This window comes from Cercospora beticola, chromosome 4, assembly GCF_033473495.1.
Source record: "Cercospora beticola chromosome 4, complete sequence".
In the NCBI taxonomy this organism is placed as follows: Eukaryota; Fungi; Ascomycota; class Dothideomycetes; order Mycosphaerellales; family Mycosphaerellaceae; genus Cercospora; species Cercospora beticola.
Genome location: NC_088938.1, coordinates 2,509,453 through 2,525,562, shown reverse-complemented (window position 1 = coordinate 2,525,562; position 16,110 = coordinate 2,509,453). Strand labels below are relative to the sequence as shown.

At 54.9% G+C, this 16,110-nt stretch overlaps 5 protein-coding genes across 5 annotated transcripts; 1 reads left to right on the top strand and 4 right to left on the bottom strand.

Annotated features, from left to right (window-relative positions):
* Positions 1-572: 572 nt before the first annotated feature.
* On the bottom strand, positions 573-2,596 carry RHO25_006638 (uncharacterized protein; the record flags this gene model as incomplete). The annotated part of the gene is made up of 4 exons (XM_023597451.2): positions 573-1,847; positions 1,903-2,156; positions 2,220-2,232; positions 2,354-2,596. The coding sequence occupies 4 exons, from the start codon at positions 2,594-2,596 to the stop codon at positions 573-575; spliced, it is 1,785 nt and encodes a 594-aa protein (XP_023451852.1).
* Positions 2,597-3,272: 676 nt separating this feature from the next.
* Positions 3,273-5,117, bottom strand: RHO25_006637 (uncharacterized protein; the record flags this gene model as incomplete). Its single annotated transcript, XM_023597450.2, has 2 exons — positions 3,273-4,877; positions 5,109-5,117. The coding sequence occupies 2 exons, from the start codon at positions 5,115-5,117 to the stop codon at positions 3,273-3,275; spliced, it is 1,614 nt and encodes a 537-aa protein (XP_023452919.1).
* Positions 5,118-5,471: 354 nt separating this feature from the next.
* Positions 5,472-11,014, bottom strand: RHO25_006636 (uncharacterized protein; the record flags this gene model as incomplete). Its single annotated transcript, XM_023597449.2, has 2 exons — positions 5,472-10,153; positions 10,261-11,014. 2 exons carry the CDS (start codon positions 11,012-11,014, stop codon positions 5,472-5,474), a joined length of 5,436 nt encoding a protein of 1,811 aa, XP_023451782.2.
* A 1,385-nt stretch (positions 11,015-12,399) lies between these two features.
* RHO25_006635 (uncharacterized protein) lies at positions 12,400-13,740 on the top strand (the record flags this gene model as incomplete). Its single annotated transcript, XM_023597448.2, has 1 exon — positions 12,400-13,740. The coding sequence occupies one exon, from the start codon at positions 12,400-12,402 to the stop codon at positions 13,738-13,740; it is 1,341 nt and encodes a 446-aa protein (XP_023452879.2).
* A 280-nt stretch (positions 13,741-14,020) lies between these two features.
* GAL7 (galactose-1-phosphate uridyl transferase) lies at positions 14,021-15,324 on the bottom strand (the record flags this gene model as incomplete). The annotated part of the gene is made up of 4 exons (XM_023597447.2): positions 14,021-14,241; positions 14,301-14,930; positions 14,985-15,120; positions 15,172-15,324. 4 exons carry the CDS (start codon positions 15,322-15,324, stop codon positions 14,021-14,023), a joined length of 1,140 nt encoding a protein of 379 aa, XP_023452429.1.
* Positions 15,325-16,110: the final 786 nt, after the last annotated feature.

Below are 16,110 nucleotides of genomic sequence, written 5' to 3'. Positions count from 1 at the left end.
CCTTACGTGGGTTTAACTTCATTGCAAATGTGACAGCACACCTCCACTCGAAAGCTCTGGAGTTTCATCTTGCCCTATTTCAAACTATCAGAACTTCCATTAACAGGCTACCCAACCTTCTTTGCAATGGATAGATAAAATCTTGCTCTCTCTAACTAAATCCTCCACTTCAACAACCCTATCTGAGCGCCAAGACGTTAGGGTTGCATGGGAAGAAAGTCATGGGACAGCCGGCGATGGTGAGGATAGGCCATTTCCAGCTTCGAACATTCGATTTCGCAATCATGCCGGCGCTATAATCATGTTCAATCATCTTCTAAAGCCATAGCATGACAGCAGAGCGCGATCTTCGAGAATCTCTGCCGTTGCAGCACCATACAGAATTTGTGGCAAGGGAGCATATAGATCGAGAACTTCGTAGATGAGACGAGAACAGATCAACTCTTGAAAGAATCCAATTCATTCCTAATTTTCTCCTACAGAAGCTCAAATGGGGGAATCTCAAACACCGCATCACCTCATCCATTCCATCATGGACAAGAAAAGCAACACCAAGGAGTAGGAGAAAGCTTCTAACTTCCCAGCAACTTCCCCTTCATACGATCTCTTTTCCTCGCATCCGCAGCCGGAGTTCCACTCGCAATCGTAGCACTCTTTCCCACAGTCGCAGGAGGCTGTTGACCGCTGCCCAGAGCAGGCCCACTCGCAGCAGAAAGTGAACTGGCACCGCCCACCACATCGCCATTCTGCGGAAGAGAAGTTGTCTCGCCTTTCGCCAACTCGGTCTCAGCCAGTGTTCCCATGCCTTCGCTGTCACCCCACTTCGCCAAACCCATCTTCTTGATAAACCTCTGCGACATACTCCGACTCCTCTGCTGATTCTGCTCCATCGCTAGCACTTCCCGTTCTCTCTGCGCAGACTGACTCTTATCCTTTTCCGCCTCTAATCGACGTTTCTTCTCCTCAGGATCAATCATATCTTTCGCTCCCTGCTTGACATTTTTAGCTCGTTGCTTCACTGTCAAATAGCCCTCCAGGCCAAGAATGACAGCATAACTGCGCGAAACATTGAGATGAGAGAGATCCGCGCCTTCTTCTTTGAGATTCTTCAGGAACTCGCGGAAGTTGCGAACAGGAGGGGCGTAGTGGCCAGAAAGCGGCGAGAGTTTGCGGATTTGACCTCGTTTAATTTTGATGAGCCCTGCTGCTGCGACACGAGCGCCTTTGAGAAATGAAGAGTGTTGAAAGGCGCCAGATTGTTTGATGCCCACGTATAATCGGAAAGAAGTGTCCGCGACAAATATCCACGTATTCTTCTTTGTCGTCTTGCGTAGAAGGTGATTCATTAGAGTGTCGACGCTGATGTGATTAAGTTTATTCAAGCCTTTGGCATCATGGAACTCCTCGTTCGCATATTTTGAAGAGTCCTCGTGAGATCCGGTGCTGATGTCCGATGCTATCGAGGAGGAATCGTCCGAGGAATCATATCGCCTTGGCTCTGGTTTTACGCCTGTCGTTACTTCTCGCCAGGTTGGTGTGTCATCACTCAAATGCACAATCCCGTCGATGCTGTCTTTAAAATCCAGAGACGTGGTGATGGGCTTCCCATCTTTGTTCCACACGAACCGACCTTGCTTATCAATGTTGACAAGATACCTTTTCCGTTCCTCGCGGCTCAAGTACCTGACTTGTTCTCGGTCCAGCCGCTCTCGTGGCCGATCTGGAAGGTCGACAGATTTCCCTTCGCCATAGTCCAGCCAGTAGAAGAAGTTTTCCTTTGTGTCACGCGTCATCCACTCCTTGTGATATCTGCGCAGATTACTGCCGTAACGATGTTTCTGATCGACCTGTAGTCAAATCATCAGTCGCAGCTATCCTCCGGCCATATACTATCTCACATACCATTTCCAGAAAATATTCCAACCCCATGACTTTGGCGTACTTTTCCCGCTCCTGCTTCTGTTTTCGCCTCTTGTCTCTCAGTTCCGCTTGACTCGCATGATCGTCATCGTCCTCATCACTGGTGTTGTCGCTCCCCGCATGCCTCGCAGCGGCACTCGCCTGCGCCCACCTCTTCTTCACCCGATCCGCCGCTGTAGGAGATTCATTAAAGCGTTGCACATTCGAGACTGGTCTCGTAAGCCTGCTGTATTCGGCTGTCACGGGATTAGCTTCCTCGACACGGGCAGTTCGCGACCATAACGAGGACGATGGCATACCATCTTTGAGCGCCTACCGATTCAATGAGGTCAGCGCGTCGTGCGATTGCGACTGACTGGTTGCGGGTGCAGAGCGGGAGCAGCATAAGTTGACTGCACGCACTTCTGCTCAATGCGACACGAGATCTTCATACCTCAAGCCATCGGGTGCTGGGATCTAGGGCATATCCTTTCATGGCTCTGCGGGCCTGATGGCCCCGAAAATTCCGCTGAATGATCTCGGCGGCATTGGTTCTCTCGTCGACCGTCGCACGCCTGCGTCTGGCGCGGATCTCTGCAGCTCTCTCATTCTGCTGCCGCTCAATCTCTCTCAGCTTCTCTGGCGAGGGCAGAGCGAGCGGGTCGTGCTTTGTTTCCGTTGCGGACGGGGACTCCATGTTGGCGACGATGTTGCGATCATGCTGATCCAATGCGGCTGCAACAGCACAAATAGTGAGGTCGCGCCAAACTTTCTCCCTCACTTGTTGGTGTGCGGTGTTCTAGATCGGTGTGGCTTGGGCTTAGACTGTCGTTTGGTGGTGGTGGAGGGGCTGAGTGGGATGGCGGCACGCTGCACCGAGGCCACGCGTCGCACGTCAAGCACAGCTCTATCGATGAACAAGCCAGAGAAGCACCGCGGCCACCACGGCTGCCGATCAACTTTGCCAGTTGCAGTGGACGGCGTGTCGGTCAGACCGTGAAGAGATGCTTGTTTGTCACTACTAAGCGCCATCTGAGACATGGACTGAGGCTGAGGTCAAATAGCGGGGTGAAGTCAGCATACGAGCAATCCAAACGGCACATGAGACAAGACACAGCAATGCGCTCCATTCTGATTTCTGCTCGCGAAATAATGCTTTTGACTCCAGAAATCTCCCTCCCTCCCCACAAGCTACAGTGGTATCATTCGCAAGCAGTGCGCGGTCATAAAACACCGAGTCCGTAACCTCAACTCCATCGCCCTCCAATAGCGCCCGCTCGCATTCCAGAAATTGATCAAAACTCGTAGCGACTCCGTTGGCTTTTGTACGTCGCGGCGTTCCGGAGCAGCAGCCTCCTGCGGCAATGCTCAGTCTACATCCCCATACCGCCATTGATGTTGCCGTAAGGCATCATTCCCTCCATGTGCATGCCGGGATACTGTGGACCCTGGTTGCCCATCATGTTGTGAGTGTATGAAATGTGCTGCATTCCATGGTCTTGCACCGGCTCATACTGAATCTGGTCCTGCATCTGTGCCTCCGGTACCGCGCCTCCCTGCTGCTGCACCTGTTGGGGATCGAAACTTTGCTGCACCGTCTGCTGATGTGCACCAAATCCGTTGTTCTGATCAGCCGCCTGATATCCATCAACGTATTTTTGCTCCGATTGGGCTTGCTGACCAAAGTCGGTAGCATCTCCAAGGAACTCCGATTCATCGCCCTCGGCGGCGCCAGCTTGCTCGCCAGTGTAGCTGTCGCTCTTCGTGAAACCTCCATAGCCATCTGCACGGGATATGATCTCACCCGTCTTCTGCATCTTGGTCCGCAATTGTCCCATCTTGCGCTTCATCCTCTCCCGCAGCATATCGTCGTGGAGCTGAGGCAACCAGTCTCCTTTGCTGAGGTCGACCAGCTTGTAGAGCTCCCGATACATGGACTCGAAGACATCGACTTGATTCTGCGCAAAGGCGTAGCATCCATATTGGTGCATGAGATCGGCGAGAAGACCTTGAGCCCGAAGTGGCCAAATATCCTTCGATGATACCCATTCCGCCGTGAGATGATCGCGCCGACGCGATCGTCGCTCCAAGTCCCGAAGCATGCGCTCCTGCCGCTCCGCAGTGCGACGCTTTGACTCCTCAATCTTCTTCTTGCTTCGCGAATCGCGCTTCGGAGGTGTGGGTACCACGAGATTAGGATTGTACAACGAACTCGTGCCAGAGTTCGGCGTGCTGCCTTTGCGAGCAGCGGACGCAGGAGTGTTCTTACCACTTTGTATACGTCGCAGCTTCAGCTTTACCTCGAGCTCGCGCTTCTGGAGCTCGATCTGCTGAAGTTGAAGCTGCAGCGTTTCTTCATCGTCCTCTACGTCGTCGTTATTGTTGCCGGCCATGGGCGCGCTGAACGAGGATTGCCGCTGGACCGGCGTCTGCTGTTGAGTTTGCTGTTGCAAAGCCTGAGCGAGCTGCTGCTCTGCGTTCTGCGGCACCATGGGCGCGTATGGGCTCTGGTAATGTCCGTTGGGGTGCATGGGCGACATGGTATTCGCGTTGTTGTTGGAAGTCGTCGGGCCCTCACCATCTCCGTCGTCTTCCTCGTCGTCGTCATTCGCATCACCCTTCTTCTTGCTGCCTTTGATCTTCACCTTGTCGCCCTTGCGCTCGAAGACGCGCCGGATGGTCCTCGTCCCCACCACAATCTTGTGCTTATCGTACAACCACCATAGCATATCATCCACCGAGAGCTCGGGGTTCTGTTTCACATGGTCGACGAGAGCCTGCTCGATCTCGGCCGACAGTACTCGATGTCTGCCGGTGCGCGACTCCGGGGGTTTGCCTATTCTGCCCGTCCGCTCGAGCTCCAGCTTCCATCGCCGAATGGTGCGGTCGCTGACGCCAGTCTCTTTCTCGATCGACTCCTCGTCGCGACCGGACTCGAGAAGCTGGCGCACCTGCTCGCGCTGCTCCGGCGAATAGGCCTAGATACCATCCGTGTTAGCAAGCAGCGTCCGTCAGTGGAAGCGACTGCACACAGTCCACGCGCTGCTGTCGAGCACGCGCGCGACAGAGCTGAGAGCTGATGCAAGGACGGCAGCGTTGCGAGGCATCTTTGCAGATGCTACAGAGAGCGCTCGCCATTGCTCTGCAGCCATGCTGCACTCGTGCTCGTCGTGCTGGACGGCGTATGAACTGGGAACGCATCCACTTACCTTCCCCATCGTCGGCGGCAGAAGTCCTGATGAAGCGGTTGTGTCAGAACAAAAGGTTTCTTCATCGAGTTGTGACCCTTTGGGCGGAGCCTCAGGCATGGACAACGCTAAAGCTTCCACTTCCACTTCCACTACCAGCACAATCACCACCATTAACACCAGCACTAGACGTCACTAGCACCTCTTTATGGGTCCAGAATGTTCTATTAAACTGGCCGCTCTGCCTTGAGCGACCGTCAAAATTGCTACATGGGGTATCAAAACAAGAGCCTACACACTGCTCAGATCCGTCCTCCCACAAATACCGAGGTCCACATAGCCTCTAATAAAATAACACACACCTCAACCTGTCAAGGTCTCATATCAATGCAAGAGATTCGCTAAATTAGGACTCGCACTCGCTCCAGTCGTTCCATTGACTTGCCCACCTCGGGGTGTTGTGGGCCTTGCCGCCTCTCCGCCTTCCAGTCGCGGACTTGTGTTGGCCTGCTGCTGATTTTGGCTCTGCTGCTCGGTGGACTGTTGTGCTTGCGGTATGGAGGGTGTAGGTGGGCCCTGCTGCACCTGTTGCTGCATCTGCGGTGGAGGTGGTGCAGGTGAATTCATGGGGTTTTGAGGCTGGGCCGGCGGAGGGTGCTGCGGCTGAGGTACGTTCTGTGGCTGCGAACCAGGTCTCCCGAACAAAGCATGGGGACTGGAATGCACCGGGGGCCCCAACGAAGGGAGTTGTCCTGGATATGGGCCATCACGAGACATTCCCGACATCTGGTGATGCTGAGAAGGCGGAGGGTAACCAGGAGATGGCTGACCGGGATGAGGCGATCGCATTCCGCCATTCGGAACTTGTCCCGGCGGACCAAAACCGTTCAATGGTGGAGGGCGCGGAGGCTGACTTTGTGCGAACGAGGGCCCATAGTGAGGTGCTGGCGGGATTGGCGCTGGCCGGGGCGCATGGTAACCATAATTGCCGTAGCTGTTCTGCCGGTCATGGAATCCCATTTGAGGTGCAGGAGGTGGCTGGTGATAGCCGTTTGGCTGATGGAACTGCTGTGGGTAGACGTGATGGGGCGGTCCACCATGATGATGGGGTCCATATTGTCCGGGAGGACCGTGGCCAGGCATCCCATTGAGTGGCGGAGGTGCAGCCGGTGGTATTGGGGTTGGCTGAGGCGGGTTGTCGATAGCACGGAACTGCTCCTCGATGGATGGGATCGGCGCTGGTGTCGGACGCTTGCTCCCTCTTGGAAGCGAGGATGCCCGTTTGTCTCCATCTTCAGGCGGCGGAGAAGTCTCCAGCTTGCTCTTGAGGAAACATTTGTGGCACAGAAATTCTGTTGGAACCTGTTCCTCGGGCTTCTGGCATTCCTCTAGCGATGGAGAAGTACGAGCGGCAGGAGGAACATAGCCTTGCGGCAGACCATGAGCATGAGTCGCCGGGTCATTGTGATCGACTCTGATGGGTTCGCCAATAGCAGAGCGAGCTTCGCCGTTGTGCGTGATCGTGGACGGTGCGTTAGGATCTTGCACAGCGGGCGCGGGCCCTTCACTTTCTCCATTTTCACGATCGGCACTTAGCCCACCGTTGAAGCGTTCTGGCATGCCCTCCCATGCTCGCCCATTCGCGCCTGGTGCCATGAAGCGGATGTTGAGCTTTTCGGGGATTTTAGGCTGCTCGGAAGGCCTGTCGTGTTCTGTTGTCTTGATCGCCTCTTCTCCAGCTCCTTTTGCGACTGGATGCCATTTTGGTGTCACGTCGACGTCGCATTTGACACATCGTCGTTGTTCCTCCTCCGGGACCATGCTTATATCCACGACACCGTCTGATGGTTCAGGCTTCGTATCAGCGGCGATAGAAGTCCTTGCGCCTCGACGTACAGCAGCTGCTATTCCATGCGCGCCAGATTCCCTACGATTCGTGCCCTGGGAGAGTGCTGCTTGTTGGCCCTTCTTATCCTTAGTAAGTTGCGCCTCAGCAGCTTTGCGCGATGTGCCAGTCAAGGTCAGGTCAGCCTGCTTATACGCCTCGGCATATATTTGCAGAGCAGTCTTGCCAACGTCTTCGTAGTACTCATCGATTGGGTGGAGGACGCCTTTGAACGTGTGCTCCTTGCAGAGCACGACGGGAGTCACCGAACCAGTTTCATTGCCCAGTGTGACAGTCGTGACCTGATCTTTGCGCGAGCCCTTGACGGGTTGGACATCAAATCCGAACGTATAGTGAGCCTCGAATGCACAAGACGCATGGAACGCGGCCTGGCATTGGCTGCAATTGATGCAGGCGCCTGCGTTTTCGCGAAACTTGTTAGCAATGTCCCGATTCTTGCACAGTTTGCAAATGGCTTCGAAACGTGCTTGCGGGATCAGTTGGAAGCCCTCGGCAATTTCCAGCTTCTCTGCGTTGCTGTACCGAATCTCGTTCGCCCAAAGAGAACACGACACGTGAACCCAATTATTGCCAGTTGTGCGCTTCAGCGGCTCGCGAGGTATTGGTGGGCGATGGGCTGCCAGTTGTCTATTGCGGTACTCGTTGCGCATGCCATCGGCAAGCTCCTTCTCCAGCCGCTCTTTTTCTCGCTCCCGGTCCGTCTTTTTCTTGTGCGAAACCCTGGGCGGTTCGACCAGATCCACCATTGTTTCTTCTGTCAAGCACAAACAGCAACAATAATCTGTTGACACGAGCGGGTTGCGATCGTTCTGACACTGCTCACAGATCCAGTTCACCTCACCGTTCGGTCTGATCCCGTCGTGCTCGCCGACTCCGAAACAGCGTCGGTGCACAGTCAGCTTGCAATGAGCACAGGCAATGGTATCTTCAAACCCTTTGCAGACCGCGCAAGGAAGCACTTTCCAAGTCGGCTGAGCCGGAATGATGGGTGGCGGCGGCGGTGTTGGTTCCTTCGGTGGGGGCGGCGGTGGAGCAGGCTTCTCCACATGCTCTGTCAATGGAACTGCTGCTGCTTTGCCTGTCTTTGACTTCTTCTTGGGAGGCTCGCCGCTCTCGAAAGACGACGGGTTGGCGATATCCGGATCCGGCGGAGCTTCGTTGGCAGCGATCAGCTCACGCAGCAGCTCCTCGTCAATTTTCTTCTTGAATACGCGCCCACCGCTCTGTGCAATCTTTTTCGAGACTTCGTCGATGTCCTCCCACTTGATTGCGTACTTTCGCCACAAGTTCGCACATCGAAGGCAGAGAGCAAGCACGTAGCGTTCCTTCTTTTCGGTCTTCTGCCCTTTCTCGATTTTCTCCACTGTGACCATTTGTCCGGGAGACACGCCAGGCGCGCGTCTCCATTGCCGCGAATGGGTTGTGCTGCAGTACTTGCACTGGAAGCCACGATTCTTGCGGATAGCCTTGTCGTTGTCGAATGCAGAGTCATCCACATCATGAGCCAACTCTGCCTGAAGCTTGCTGCCAGCGTCCCCGGCAGGTTCCGCCTTCTTCTTCTTGCGTCCTCCATAGTTGCCCCAGATCTCTTTGCCTTTCGGCGTCTTCTTCCAGAGATAGTAGAACCGTACAATATCAGCATGCGGCAGATTCGTCTTCATATGGAGACGGATAAGCCGGTGTTCCGAACCATATTTGGCAACTCCTTCCTCGAATTTGAACAGATCCTGTTTGCTCAGCACGGGCTCGTGGAGATCCTTGACGCGATCCGTCTTTTGCAACGCCTTCAGCGCAGCATCTGTGTTGTACTTGTTGTCGATAAGCACCTTCACTGCCCGGTCCAGAAAATTCGTACCAAAAGGTGGCACTCCGATGCCCCTGGCAAGAGGTTTTGCCCGCTCCAAGTAAGCATCAACAAATTTCTCATTTCGTTTCACTGGATCCGGTTCGCTCATGTCCGCTTGCTTCGGAGGCTTGTCGAGCGGAGGCATCACGAAAATTGGCGTTGCTGTGCACTTCGGATCTTTCGGATCGTAGTCCTCGCCTCGAGCAACGTAGCCGGGAGGCTCGTCCTGTACCCACTTTGGGCGTTTCGCTTTCTCTTCCTTATCTGCTTCGATTGCCGCCAAGGACTCTTTCGTCAGCTTCGTTTCCTTCTTCTGGGCTCCGGCCTTCATGTATCGCTTTTTGATTTCTGCTGGCTTCACAAGCTCGACCGGACGTCCGTGCCATACATTCACATTGGCCTGATGCCGTGGACCAAGGCGCGAGCTGGCTCGAGGGTATATCGCCCGATCATCGTACTGCAGTGCATCTTCCACCCGAGCGTGAATACCCAGATAGCGCATGGGCCACATCTTTGCGAGCGCGATCTCGGCTTGAGTAGCAGGGTGATCGTCTATGACCATATCATCCACGTCTGGACTTGGTGCGCGAGTCGTATTGCTCGAGAAGCCTGGAGCCTCCTCCTCCGGCGCAGCATCTTCCTCTTCGGCTTCCGTTACATGACCACTAGCATTTGGAGTGTTGCGTGCTTCCTGTTCTCGTTCCGAAGCGCGGCTGCAAGGACCACAAGCCCAGGCGAAACCGCGTGAAGGCTTCTTTGGAAGCGGAGGCTGCACACAATTCATGTGGTAGGAGTTCTTGCAGATTGCGCAGTCCACGGAATCAGTGGATGCACAATATCGTGCACAGCGCTTGCAAGACTTGGCCGCGCTTGTCAATTCTTTGACACGGCCTATTTCGACAACGACGAACTTCCATCGCTCGTCAAGCGCTTTCTTGACCTTGTCGGGCACGTTCACGATCTGCTTGACTGGGATACATTCGTAGGACCGCCGAATGAAGCGGTCGAAGACCTGCACGAAGTAGAAGGAATCGCGTTCCTTTCGATAGGCGTCCAGGTCATCAATCTCGGAGCGATGCTTGATCGTGCATTTTCCGCGGAGGGATGTGAGTGGACACATGTCGGAATGCATGGTACCATAGACGAGACGAGTATCGCTGCTGAATCGTTGAACATCTCGTGGTCGGTAATACCAGTTCACACGCAACGCATCCACAGGCGAGTTTTTGTTATCGCTTTCGACATGGAGGAATTCCATAATGCGACAAAGGTAGTAGGGATCTCCCGGCGGCTCACAAACAAGGTACACGTGATCTGGCGAAAAGTCAGCCTGAGGAACAAACGGAATTGTGGAGCGGGGTAGGCTGCAACCTCGATTCGCGAGGGCTGTAGCCAGATCAGGAGACTGGAAAGTAGCTTACCGTTGACAGACAGCTTCGTCCCGTCATCTGCAACCAGTTCGCCCTTTTTGTTGAGGCAACTGCGATGCTTGGAAAATGACATGATGTTGGTCTCGCGTGCTAGAGTCGATGAGGCTGTCGGAACGGCCGGCTTTCGCGCCGCTCCTGGAGGAGGCGTGGCAGATACAGCGTTCCCTGAGAGCGCGGCGGCCGCATTGCCAGCAGCTTTTCGCTTTTTCGTCGTGCCTGCTGCAGTGGGCGTTGACGCGTTCGAATCTTTGGCACTCGTCGCGTTGCCGTTGACTGCTTGAAAAGACGTGGCGTCGGGGGCGCGCTTGGTCTCGGAGGTCCCCTGCGTAGTTGCAGCAGACGCATCGAGGCCTTTCTTCTTCCCCGTCGTGGCGGCGGATGTGAATTCAAAGTCCATGTCTTGGTCTTCGGCGTAGTTGGGTCGCGTGCTGGTTCGATTGCGCGAACGCGTGCCATAGGATGCTTCGGCCATCGCGCCATCCAAACCATCGACTTGCGAAGACAATTTCGAAGGCTGAGATGCAGAGGTGGAAGTTTGTGCTGTTTGTGCAGCCTTTGGTGCCACAGCCGCATCGCCTCTCGGCGGTGTCAGGTCAGACGAGCTCCCGCGTTGTTGGCCAGTGGCTGCTGGAGTTGCATTGCGTGCATTCTCTGAGGCGGCCCGGGAATTGATCGCTTGGAATGAGGCGGCGGGTGTGCCATCTCTCGAGGCTGTGGGAGCCCTCGAGGCGGGAGTAGAATCCATGGCAGCAGGCTGCGTCGATGAGCCAAGCTCATCGGCCATTACGCTTTGACGGCTTGTCGATGAAGCGACACATGAGTCGATGTCTGCCGTTTCAAGAGCAAAGCGTGCAATCCTGTGACGTGGTCACTTGGGAGGAAAGAGAGGGCCGGGTAGTCTGGGATTGCAGGTCTGGAGGTAAGGAGCGGCGCGGCCAATCGTGGCAACAATAGCGTATAAGCTCGCAGACGAGTAACGCGCAGAAAATAGGGCCGCAGATGAGCAGAAAGGCAATGCCCAGTCCGACGCCGGTCGGCGATTCAGATCCCGCGAGGTAAGGAAAAGAAAAGAGGCAAAGACGCTGATGGGGCGCGTTGGTGAAGAGACGATGAGCGACGGCCGAAGCTGGAAGCGAGACTCATGTTCTCAGAGGGAACGGCCGTGCTCTCTGCCGTAAGCTGGCGCGGCTTGGCTAGTCGGATCTTTTCGATTGCAGACTCGCTCTATTTTGACTGCATGCTATCATCCATATGCCTCATCAGGCAGCTCCCTTCCTTCCGCGTGACAGGATGCTTGCAGTTGAGAGTGCATCTTCCAAACCGCTGAAATCATATTAGGAATCAGGCGGATCCCTCTCGACGCCGTCATGGCCTGCGGATGACCTGTGAGGACGAGCGAGGGAGTGTGCCTTCGATCTCTTGTTCAGCCAATCAGGACTGATTGGGTCGGCTGTGAACCTTCCTGCTGTCCACGTCGTCCAAAGAGCCGTGTCGCTGTCGAGCGCTCCTGCAACCCACACGATCCCACGCACTGGGGCTTTATCAGCACAGACCCAACGACACATTGGAGACTCATTGCGCGCATAGTTGAACAGCTAATTGTCACGCCCAATCTACGAAGCCTGGTGGCGTTGAATCCGTATTGCGGGCGGTGGAGTGTTCCCACATCGCTGAGACTCGCCCAGTGCCTTGCGCTGGCATTTCTCTACGGATGCATACATGTTTCAGGCGCATTTGATAGAAAGTGGCGATCCTGGCCTGCCAACAAAGAGCGATGCTAAGAGAGAGGTTGCCCGTTGCATCGCGAAAACAAGTCCTGGGAGCTGCGCCGCCGCGGCTGGACACGTCCACTGGCAGAGCAGAGCAGACTCGTGGCTTGCACGGCCCGCTCATTTTGCCGACCTCATTCGTCATGCTCACTTCTAGAATTTGTCCTTTGGCTGTTGGCTCGGTCACTCGCAACGCATCTCTGCGGCGCTTTCGGAAGCTTCAAATCGCGAAAAAAGTAGGCACTCCATCGTCGCACCGCCAAGCCCTGTTGCTGCACTTTACAAACGGGAGAGAGTCTTCTCATCTGGGTACTCCTGAAAGCCGGCCCATGGATGCTGAAGACGCTAAATGCTTCGCACGATGACATCCGTGGCTAAGAGGGTTTCCATCCCCAAGAATGGCGTTGACTACAGAGGAAAGATCGTCCTGGCCCCTATGGTGCGCAGTGGCGAATGTCCATCGCGTTTGGTGGCACTCAAGTACGGTGCAGACTTGGTGTGGGGACCAGAGACCATTGACAAAGCGCTCATCGGTACGACGCGACACGAAAACCCAGTGACGAAAGCCGTCGACTTCACCAGAATATCCTCGAATGGAGCCAAGAACCCAAGTCTAAATCCCGACCAGCGCGAAAGTGTCATATACCGCCTGCACCCAGAACGAGAAGGCAAGAAACTCATCTACCAGATCGGAACTGCAAACCCAGAAACCGCAGTCGAAGCCGCGAAACTCATCGCAAAAGATGTCGCAGGCATCGACGTCAACGCAGGCTGTCCCAAACCCTTCAGCACCAGCGGCGGAATGGGCGCAGCCCTCCTCAAAACTCCCGACAAACTCTGCGCCATCCTTCGCGCCCTTGTGAAAGAAGTCGGTATACCCTACGAAATCGGCATCAGCGTGAAAATCCGCATCCTCGACACCCCCGAGGAAACCCAAGACCTCGTCCGCAAACTCTGCGAAACCGGTATCCATGGCCTAACAGTCCACTGCCGCACAACACCCATGCGCCCCCGCGAAGCCGCAATCCGCGACGGCCGTCTCAAAGTCGTTCGCGAAACATGTCACGCAGCCGGCGTCTCCTGCCTCATCAACGGCGACGTAACATCCCGCGATGAAGCATTGAAACTCATCTCCCAATACGGCGTCGACGGCGCCATGATCGCCACAGCAGCCGAACAAAACCCCTCAGTTTTCCGTCCCGAATCCGAAGGCGGCAAAGCTCCCTGGGACGAAGTCGTAAAAGAATATGTGAAAACCGCACTTGAAGTCGAAAATCGTTTCGGGAATACAAAGTATCTTCTCGGACAAATGATTCCTGGGAAAGTCGGAGCGTATAAGAAAATGATGAGTGCGAAGAGTTATAGTTCGATTGTGGAAGTTTTGGGGTATGAGGATTTGAAAGAAACTGCTGTGGAAGTCGATCGGAGGTTGGAAATTGGGGCTTTTGAGAAGCCGAAGATGACTAAAGCAGAGAGGAAGAAGGCGATGAAGGAGGCTGCTGCGGCAGTTGTTGCTAAAGTCACGGATGGGGATGATGCCAAGGAAAACGAGCAACTGAGTGAAGAGAGGCAGAAGTTGCAAAATACTGCGGCGGGCATCAAGCGGACGGCCGAGCAGGCGCAACTGGACACGCCGCCTGATATTGCACGAGAGAGAGGACCTGGATCGGTATCGGAAAACGTTTCTACTTTGGCTGTATAGATGGAAAAGGTCTCCTAGCCACGGTCACGGCGAATACCTGCATCTGGTTCACCAAGTGCTGGGCACTAGACGCAGGACACGAAAGAGGAAACGAGACCAACGTGGGAAAGTAATCCAGATAGAATATTTCCACTCCATCTAAATGTAGGTGGGAGGTTGATGCTCCTCACAATCCCCGTCTAAGATGTAACATTTCACACCAAAACTCCGCGCAATGCCTCCTCGCTCATCTATGCATTAAATCGCATTGATCGGCCGCTGGATAACAATTGGCGGCGAATTATAACTTCTTGCGGTACAGATCGCCACCGCAGTCCCGTAATCGCTTGGCAGCTTGCTCGGGAGTGATATCGCGTTGTGGCTCTGCCATGAGTTCGTATCCAACCAAGAATTTCCTGACAGTCGCGCTACGGAGAAGAGGTGGGTAGAAGTGGATGTGGAAATGCGAAGCCTCAATCTCCTCGTCTGTGCCTGTTAGGGGCGCTTGGTGAATGCCCATGCCTGTAGCAGAGTGTTAGCTTTCTATCAATATTGGAGGTCGGGAGTCAAGCTGTGCTCACTGTAAGGGAAGTTCGTCTCGAAGAGGTTGTCATATCTCCTCGTAATCTCCGAAAGAACCTCAGCCAAATCCTCTTTTTCGCTTTGATCAAAGTCGACCAGAGCCCGCTTGTGCGACTTTGCGATCACCATGACCTCGAATGGCCAGGTCGCCCACCAGGGACATCCAGCCCAGAAACTTCGGTTCTCGAATACCGTTCGCTCGCCCTTCTCACATTCGAGTTGCGCGTAATCAACCAGCATGTGGGACCCCTTCTGGTCTCGTCGATACTGCTGCATATTCTGAAGCTCGAGGCTTGGCTCCTCTGGCAAAGAAGTAGTCGTCCAGACCTGTCCGTGTGGGTGAGGATTCGAGCAACCCATTGCGGCGCCTTTGTTCTCAAATATTTGCATGTATCGGTATTGGTCTCTGGGCTGCCCAATGGCTGTCCCGTTGGGTATTTGTTGTGCAATTCCAGCGAGTGGTGATTGAGGATCGAGATGGGCGATGTAAATCTTGGTCCAGGTCTCTATTACAGGCATGATGTCTTGAGGTGGCATGTCGGCCAATGTGAGGTTGTGCGAAGGTGAGAATGTGATCACGTAGCATTTGCCAGTAACGCTCTCGGCTTTGAGGAGACGCGACGCTAATGCTGCTTTCCCGTCAGGCTGGCTCTTCAGATTTGACTTCTCGTCGAGCGACTCACTGCCATTCTCCTTCGGTGCATCGTACTCTTCCTGCTGCTCTTTGACAGCTGAATAATCGTTGACGAAGACGAATGTGCTGTTATAATCGGGGTTCGAATCGCCTTGTGCGCGCTTGTTGCGTGGGCACAGATAACACTGCCCTATGTCAGTCGATTTCCCGCAGGCTGCTCATCGAGCACTACACACGGAAGGATCGTATTCCGGCAATGTATTCTTGCTCGCCTCCTCCTGTGCTCCTTGCCATGGACGTTTTGTCCGATGAGGCGACACAAGCACCCATGACCCTCTGAGCAGGTTGTAACGGCGGTGGGAGATGTCGTCGAGGATTGCGTCAGGCATGGTTGTCTTGGTGCAACATGCGTCGCTGAGATCGAGTCGAGAATCTGTTCGAGAGGGTGTCGAGGAGGGTGAAGGCGATAGGCCTGGAGAGATGCTGACCTGGTGCATGATTAGGTCTGAGTGAGGGGCGGGTCTTGAAGAGAAGTGAGAGAGTACGAATGGGTAGTCCTACGCTAAGTCGCGCTGCGAAGGCGCCGGGGTGGTGTCCAAGATATATATCTAACACTCGTTCGTCCAAGATGGGGCAAGCAGTAGCGCTGGGAAAGCGGCGGGCGATGAACGTGCTAGCTGCTTGGATCGAGGGCGCTCAAGGGGAATTGCAAGCGCTCCGAGTGGATGAAGGTTCCCGAGACGTGTCTGCGAGACAGGCAAAGCAGCAGAACAGAGACACGAGAGTTCTGGGCGGAGGAACTCTCGAGCACGATAGACTTGCAGTCTCATGTGCGCCTGCCCCTCCACATCGTCACTCTCCACATCCCGCGTGCGGCTGTTCTGGTTTTGCTCATTATGCCGCCGACCGCCAGCCGGGGGTGCGATGATCTCTGTCGCGACGCACATAAGTGCCGCTGGCGAAGCTCTGCGAGAGCATCTTCGAGATCCAGCATCCCCGCGCCGCAGCAGCTGGTGGAATTGGAGCGGGAGTCTGGCGCTTTACGCGGCGGAGAACTCTTCGACGGGCCGATGAGAGTTCACGCCCCCTGCGAGCGGCAAAACTCCAGAGGACACATGCGGCCAAAGCACGACTCGGTGCGGACAACAGGCGCGTGGTCGAGCTGGGCACCGGCC